The sequence below is a fragment of the Acanthochromis polyacanthus genome, chromosome 7, assembly GCF_021347895.1.
Source record: "Acanthochromis polyacanthus isolate Apoly-LR-REF ecotype Palm Island chromosome 7, KAUST_Apoly_ChrSc, whole genome shotgun sequence".
Lineage (NCBI taxonomy): Eukaryota > Metazoa > Chordata > Actinopteri > Pomacentridae > Acanthochromis > Acanthochromis polyacanthus.
In genome coordinates this window covers 10,008,388-10,016,234 of record NC_067119.1, presented here as the reverse complement: position 1 = coordinate 10,016,234, position 7,847 = coordinate 10,008,388, and the positions used below count along the sequence as shown (strand labels likewise).

The 7,847-nt window shown below is 43.5% G+C and overlaps 2 protein-coding genes across 3 annotated transcripts; one reads left to right on the top strand and one right to left on the bottom strand.

The window, feature by feature from the left end:
- Positions 1-1,107: 1,107 nt before the first annotated feature.
- On the bottom strand, positions 1,108-4,406 carry LOC110960450 (transcriptional activator protein Pur-beta). Its single transcript, XM_022207695.2, has one exon. The coding sequence runs from the start codon at positions 4,351-4,353 to the stop codon at positions 3,436-3,438; it is 918 nt and encodes a 305-aa protein (XP_022063387.1). The 5' UTR covers positions 4,354-4,406; the 3' UTR covers positions 1,108-3,435.
- Positions 4,407-4,955: 549 nt separating this feature from the next.
- LOC110960451 (histone H2A.V) lies at positions 4,956-7,847 on the top strand. Of its 2 annotated transcripts, XM_022207696.2 has the most exons (5): positions 4,956-5,098; positions 6,150-6,227; positions 6,358-6,471; positions 6,575-6,704; positions 6,834-7,847. In XM_022207696.2, exons 1-5 carry the CDS (start codon positions 5,096-5,098, stop codon positions 6,893-6,895), a joined length of 387 nt encoding a protein of 128 aa, XP_022063388.1. In that variant the 5' UTR covers positions 4,956-5,095; the 3' UTR covers positions 6,896-7,847. The 2 variants fall into 2 exon arrangements, with proteins under 2 accessions (XP_022063388.1, XP_051806873.1); XM_051950913.1 differs by lacking the exon at positions 4,956-5,098 and having other exon boundaries at positions 6,144-6,227.

The window sequence follows — 7,847 nt, the reverse complement described above, 5'->3', positions numbered from 1 at the left end:
CCACTCAAAGTGCTTGGCAATGGGAAACAAGCGTACGTTTCAGCTTGTTTCCCTGTTAAACACGACTAAACTGAGCCTCCACCTCTCTTATAATAGATGTATCAGTAGAACATCTGCTGTCACTTGGTGCATCAGAACCTGCGTGTCCCTTCAGGGTGGGTCCGACTGCACTATGAAATAATGTTTCTGTGTCGTCGCCACGATCCTTCCTGTGTGGTGAGCAAAGGTGCAGCAGTATCTGAACTATCGCTCCTCTCTCTGCCGGTTGACAAACTGCACACAGCTGGCTAGCTTTCTAAAATAAAACCCCGCTGCAGAAGCTGCCTCTTCAGGCCTTCCCCCTGCTGCCCCGCTGGCCTGCACCATGCAGGCCTCTGTGGACGGTATTTTTAGGCTCAGGCAAACTTCAAAAAAAAAAAATCTGACACCTATTGGTCCTGCTTTCCAAATGTTAAGTTCATTGTCAGGTTGTTTTTAATCTGTGAACCTCGTGTTGGGGTGTTTCTAGGTGTTGCATCAACGTATCAAAACTCACCAAAGCACATTTCATATTCTGGATTTATCAGAATATCCTTAAATAAAACAAATATATCAATGTGTGCAATATTTGAACAGAATTTAAGCTTCTTGCTTGCATAATAAAGTGTAAATATGTATCGATTTCTCTTTAAGCTAACCTCTGATATGCAGCAACGTTAGATCAATGAAATTGCTTGTTATTCTAAATAAAAATGACTTTTTACTCAAGATTGGCAACATATTTGATGAGAAAAAGATGCCTTAAGGGGCAATTATCTGCTTATAGCTTCTTAAAATGTGAATAATTTAAGATTTTCTTACTGTAGTGTGATACTAAATTAAATGTTTTGCATTCTGAGCTGTTGGTCAAACATTTTAAGATACAAATACAACCTCTGGAAGGCCTTTTTTTACTATGTTAACACTTTCTGAACAAAATTGTGAATCAGTTAATTGGTGAAAAAGGCTTAATCAGTGATGAAAATTTCCTAAAAATAACGACAAAGATCGTAAGACAACTGTCGCTCTGATCCTGTGAATATAAAATGACCTCCACCCCGAAGTGGGAGGACAAAAACAGCACACCTCTCCTGAGCAAAGACCTTTTTTATTTCTCGTTGAAAGGAACTTGGTAGAATATTACAGCAGAACACACATGACTGAAACAGCTGCCATTTCACGTAACACAGTACAGGAAGAAGGATGTAGTTCAATCGCATGTGTAATATTATATATAGTATATTTATATCAATAGAAAAGAAAAAAAACTATTGCTCCCAGGTGTTTATTTTTTTTCATATGGCATTTCTCTGCTGTGTTGAAGTGGGTAAAGTAAAATTCAACGAGAGGTTTACACACCAAAGGAAGTGGGACAATGAAAGTGACATTTCCCATGACGATGGGAACATTGTGGCTTTTTTCTTATTTTTTTTTTAAAACATTTTTTTCATTATTAGGCTGAGAAGTAAACTTTAACTTTCTTTTGTCTATTGCAATACAGAAATAAAACTTGAAATCGCTCTCAAAAATGGATAAATACCATTATACAGCAATCAGAATATGCAAAAGAAAAGAACACAAGGCAGCTCCGCGTGAGAGCAGGCATGCAGAAATGATCATATTTTTAAAAAGGAGCACTAAAGACAAAATGCTGATGATTGCAGGTGTTTACGTTTGCGTCGTATGGCAACTGATGGAAAGCCAATTCAAGACAAAACATGGTAAAAAGGTGTGGACTGAAACGAGGGGACAACTCGATGCTCTGTAAAGTGAACTGGAGTGCTGAGTGTTTGCTGACAAACTACTTCAATGAAGTTGTTTCTAGAAATTGCTATAACATACTGTGTTATCAATTTGTTGCACACTTTTTTTCTTTTTTTAAATTTCCTCTAAGGAATAAAAGAAATGTTAGGAAAAAAGCAGGTATGAAATATCACCCTGGACAGTTGCATCCAAGTTTAGTGTTTTAAATAAGCCACTTTAGGCAGCGTTATCTAATAAATGTCTCATATTTCTAAGACATATTTCAATATATCTCTTTTGAAAAATAATTCTATCTATACTTGATCTGTTTAGTACGTAAATCTCTTCCAGTATATATTTTTTCTTTAGGTACAGCACCCCATTGTGGGTTTTTTTTTTTTGTTTGTTTGTGTTCCAAAAGCACCTAATTTTTGTTACAATCAGACTGAATGTTGCTTCAGTCATTAATGGTCTGAGTTCAAGATTAGAGGATCCAAATGGTGCACCCAAACTACGTCAACAAGGTCAATTCCCTTAAGACCGCAGCTCAAGCCCGGCAATATTAAGCTTGAACTCAGAAAATAGAGAGCAGTGCTAGAGGCCTGAGCTCACCGCGTCCCCTTGGACAGAAAAAGGTCACCGGGGTCAAACATGGCCCTGCATCATAGGAGACATCATCAGTTGCCACAGACGGCTCAAATGCAGCAACCGGCTGAGCAGATCTGCACCCAGAACCTCTTGAGGATGATGCACAGGCACAGGTAACGCTGATAGACCCCATGAAACACACATGGGACTTGCCAGCCCTGAGACGCAACAAGCCACGTGTGAGCAGGCCTCACCGCACATCAGCTATTGGAGCAGGAGGTCAGCACCTGAGGGGGACGCCCAGGAGGGAGGAGAAAAGAGGGAGGAGTGTGGGGGTGCGGAGGTCATTTGGACTCTTTTGGAATGTCCAGAGAATCCAAATGAGTCGTGTGCTTGTAACAGATCACCTTACGGGGGGACCTCGCTGGGCTGAGAGGAAGTCCTGCGGTGCCAAAAGCGTGCCCCGGTGCAGCCGAGACCGTGGCTCTGGGTGTTGTGGGTCTGTCCTGGCAAGCCGCTGCTCTTTTACAGGTCACTTTAGACAAATAACACACACAGCCATGGTGAGCGATGCAAGTGCTCCGTCTCTCTCCCGCTCTGCACCTGCTGGTTTGAGGATGTCACACACTTCCTTATTATCATCACAGACTACAGGTCAGCGCCAGGTGAGCTCTTACCATCGGATATCAACCAGGAAATGGTACCGGTAATCTGCCAAACTTAATTTGCTGGGCTACATGTGTGAGGTCATCAAATGGACAATCAATATATATGTATATATATAGAGAGAGATATATATTTATATATTTCTTTTTTATCAATGGGGAATCTCATACAGGAGCTGACTACTGCAGTCCGCACTCAATTAGCTATAACATCCACCTAAACTTTAGAACATGATTCTCTTATATAGACAGTAATTTCTCAGTCAAATATACTTTATATTTTACTCCATTGTTTTAGCATTTTAAAGTTCGATTCGTCATGCACAGAATAGTCGTTCCTCTCTCTCCTGTTTCTCTGTTTATCTCCAGGCTTTGCATCATGTTGTCAGCTTCATCACAAATAGCCACCTCTCCCTCTCCATCAATCGTCGTCCACGTCGTCGCCCTCCGACTCCTCTCCGGTTCTCCTCTCGTACATCTTATCCCGGTGCCGCTCCTGGATCTCTTTCATCTCCTCGGCGTAGCGGCTGAACGCTCCCCCGAACTTGCTCCACGCCTTGAAGGGGATTGTTATAGAGTTTCTGTAACTGGGCTTCACTTCGCTCACCCGTAAGAAAACTCCGTACTTGTTGGATCCAACGTCAAAGAAGAACCGCTTGGAGTCCACCATGATCGAGGTGCCCTCCGGAAGCTCGCTGTAGCCCCCGGCTCCTCCGCCACCGGCCAGCTCCTCCTCATCTCCCCCGTAGTCGTCTATCAACTTGGCCAAGGCGTCGCGAAATTCTATTAAGCCTTGGGCCGGGAGTGCGATGGTTTGTCCGGCCTGCAGGCCAGCCCCGGGGATGCCACCCACTCCGACACCGAAGCCGGGGCCTCGGTTGACGGTCTGTCGGATCCTGAGAAAGCGACCCCGCTGGTTCTCCTTCAGGTCGAGGTAGTATTTTCGGTTCTCACGCACCAGGAACTCGCTCTTCAAGGCCCGTCTAGGCCCGGTGTCATCCCCACCGGATGATTGAGCAATCTGCTCCGGGGTACTAGGCCCAAGTTGGGCGTAGTGCTCTATGAAATCCCCCAGGTAGTCGCGGAACTCCGCCGCAACTGACATAGAGAGGGTCAGCCGACTTTTCGAGCCCCCGGCACCGACCTCGGCGATTTTGATGAACCGGCCTTTGGCGTTCTGTTTTACGTCAAGGTAGAAGCGTTTGTTCTGAATGTCCAGCCGCTTCGAGGCCAGCTCCTGGGTCTCCGGCTCCCGCTGGTAATGCTGAAACCCGCCGCCTCCTCCCCCTCCGCCGCCGCTGCTGCCACCGCGCTCACTGCCACTGTCCCCATCCGCCATCTTCGCCACCAGCAGCCCGTTTCTCTGCGTATCTTTGACCCCCACCCCCCCTTGATTGTCGAGCAAGCGGAGGAAACCGGACGCTGGCTGCTGCGCTCTGATTGGCCGCTGAGGCTGTCAATCACAACATCAGATAGCGGACTTGCGTTTTCATTCATCCTTTCTGCTGTCTGTCAATATAAGAGTAACCGCCTCCTGAATAATATTCGAGTACATATTGTATTTACAGTCCATAACAGCGCTTCATGACAGTATTAAACTCGTGCATAACGAGTATCTACACCGGAGAAAGTGTCTTTTTGTAAATTTACAGTTGCCATAACCAATTCCCCACTGAAGTCAGAACAAAACTATTTGTGTCTGAAGAAAATATACATTTTCTCGTACAGAAATGCAAGAGTTAATATCAACTGCATGCTCCCAGTAATGTATTTTGTACATTTTTGGGAAGGGTGTCCCTGGAAGGACACTCCACACACACATCCCGCCTACTTGTTGGTTTCGTGCGCAAAGGCAGGCACGATGATCCTAGGGTGGGGGATGGGTGAATTTTCTGCAAGCCCTTCAGCGATTGGTCGAAAGGGAGATTCGAAGTAACAACACGCACTCCGATTGGCTGTCAAGACTCCCACGAGGGGTCGCATGCAAAAGATTTGCGAAAGGGTTTATTGTTTCTTTGCTTTCGGGAGCCGAAATTGTTTGCTATCGCCTCACTTCAACAATCAACTAACGGCACGGAAAAATGGTATGTGCGCTTAGGTTCCTCTTAAATGCATTACCGGGCGTCTGGGTACATGTGTACTGTAGTAAATGTGCAATTGCAGAAAGTGCTGTTTTTAATTTGAACTGTGGAAATTCGACCAGAATGTGTGGTTAAACGCTTGCTAAAGAGCTAACTATCAGCTAACACGTTAGCATTAACGTTAACGTTCCGTGACAAGTACGGATTTTGTGGTTTTCTGTTTGAGGTAGCCTTTTATATTCACCACGGCTTGTTTTTTCGGATAGTTCCTCTTTTGCAGAAGTGTAGCGTTCCCCGAGAAGTATAAACTTTTATTCATAAAAAGTCCTGCTTGAGTCGATGTAGCCGTTCTGAAAGGTGCATTAGCTTTTATTAGCAAGCTAAGTTTAGCTACTTCAATGGCTAAACGGTTGATTAGCTGTTATTAGTTGACCGCAAGACTTTTATGATGAGTCTGAAAACAAGGAAAAGTGGGTCAAATTAGCTGTGTGGCTCGTGTGCCTCCGAATCACTGTGACACAAACTTTTTTGTAATGAAATCCGTGAATGAAAACTTAAACGCTGACCGTCTTAAAGCGGCGCGTCTGTTTATGGTTTGTCGCGGGGTCATTGACTGGGAGCAGTCCGTTGACAGCTTCGCACGTTTTTGAACAGATTGGCTTTTTATTTCTTTCTTAAATTCAGTCGTTTTACTGCTTGGTTTAATGTGTGCAGCTTTGGGCAGCCGCTGTGGTTGCCGCCGTTTATTTGTTATGTTTTATATTTGATTGGCGGGAAAGCGCTAACTGCTTAACCGGGCATCTGTAACGTTCCCCGTTATAGCGCTAACACGAAGCGATTGTTCTCTCATACGTTGTTTTTCCACCGTGTCATTTAAACATTTGCTACTATTTAGTTTTGTTACTTCCCTTGGCCATTAACTTGTAGATATGAAGATGCATTGTTGTTTTTTTCTTTTTACATTAGTCTCTCGTATTTGTCAGTTTTGCTTCTCTTTTCTGATTTCAAGCTCTCATGTTTCCTGTTGTAAATTTCCTGTTTTGGCTCCATGCAGGCTGGTGGCAAAGCAGGAAAAGACAGCGGCAAAGCCAAGGCAAAAGCAGTGTCTCGTTCCCAGAGGGCTGGGCTTCAGGTAAATGCCTTTAGTCTTCTTGTGGCAGTTTGTGGTGCGCTGCAGGTGTTGGTGCCATCTCCCTCGGCCACAGAGGGTTTGCCGCTTAATTTTCGTTTAACCACTTTCTCCTGTGTGTGTTTCCTGGCAGTTCCCGGTGGGTCGTATCCACAGGCACTTGAAGACCCGTACAACCAGCCACGGTCGTGTAGGAGCCACAGCAGCTGTGTACAGTGCTGCCATCCTCGAGTACCTTACTGCTGAAGTAAGCCTTCCACAGCTTTGTGCATGTTTGATGAGCAGTGGCTTTCTTTCCCTGCAACATGTTGCAGCTTTGCATTAATATTTGTGTTATATTTTGCTCTCAGGTACTAGAGTTGGCGGGCAATGCCTCCAAAGACTTGAAGGTGAAGCGTATCACTCCCCGTCACTTGCAGCTGGCCATCCGTGGTGATGAGGAGTTGGACTCACTTATCAAGGCAACAATTGCTGGAGGAGGTGAGCTAATAATTTGGCAAACAGTTTATGCATCACAGTTAAATTTGCTGCTACTGTGCATCCAGTTTTTGTAGATTGCAGCTACCATTTTGTAAAACATCTAATCTTACCGATGTTCTTGTGTTTCAGGTGTCATTCCCCACATCCACAAATCCCTCATTGGGAAGAAGGGCCAGCAGAAGACTGCATAGACGCCATGTTGACCAGAAATTTTGGGGCTTGGGCTTTGATCGGACCAGGAGTTCACATTTGTTCTTTTTTATTATTAATATTATAGCAAACGAAGAGTGATTGTTAGACTTTGTGTTGTTATATTTTCCCATAACTAGAAAAAAAGTACAGAAAACCCCTTAACGACAGAAAACCCTTTGTATGTTATTGTAGAACGTTTGACTGGGGAGCTCATGATTATTTGAAATGGTGACAGTGAATTTGTTTGATTGGCCTGGGACTGTAATGTTTTATACTGAAAAAAAAATTGTTAAACCATTTTTTATATAAAAAAAATCTTGTTTTGTGGTTATTTTCTTGAAGTTACAATATTTACTATAACACATTTTTAAGGAGATGATTTTTTTTGGACAGCAAATTAGGTAACAGCTAAATGTGAGACGGTGCTTCTTTTCCTTTTGACTTACTGTAATATTTTGAACTGCACAAGGATAGTGTTGTATTAAAAGCTGATTTTTTTTTACATCAAAATGAAATATTGAAAACTTATTGTAACAGTGGTACAGTGTTTTCTGTTCATGTTTACAGCAGTTGGAGAAAAGTGTTAAACTTGAAATTGCATATTGACAGTGTGATCCTCGACTGCTGTGGTCAGCCGATCTTGCAGCTTTTTGCCTCACTGTGGAACAAATGTCCTGCCATTTTGTCCCTTACGTATCACTGCTGAGTATAATTGGTGCCCCCGTATTTTGGGAAGATGTGCTGAGGATTGAAAAATGTGGCCAATCTGAACCACAACAGTGCTTAAATCCTTTACCTGTGATACTTAAATGTGTAGGCAAACTGAAATGTCCCCATCTAAAAGTCCATTTCATCTTTGAAGTACAGAAGTTAGAGCCTTTTTTTTAAAAACTGTGTTCAGGGAAATGACTTTGCGTACTATATCTTTGAATAAATACACTTGGCATGTTA

What these genes read in the sequence shown, in the direction of transcription:
- LOC110960450 (XM_022207695.2), bottom strand. Translation starts at nt 4,353, where the DNA reads ATGGCGGATGGGGACAGTGGCAGTGAGCGCGGTGGCAGCAGCGGCGGC.
- LOC110960451 (XM_051950913.1), top strand. Translation starts at nt 6,144, where the DNA reads ATGCAGGCTGGTGGCAAAGCAGGAAAAGACAGCGGCAAAGCCAAGGCA. An exon ending in CCCAGAGGGCTGGGCTTCAG is followed by an intron (nt 6,228 to 6,357) that starts GTAAATGCCTTT and finishes GTTTCCTGGCAG; the next exon opens with TTCCCGGTGGGTCGTATCCA. An exon ending in GGCAACAATTGCTGGAGGAG is followed by an intron (nt 6,705 to 6,833) that starts GTGAGCTAATAA and finishes CTTGTGTTTCAG; the next exon opens with GTGTCATTCCCCACATCCAC.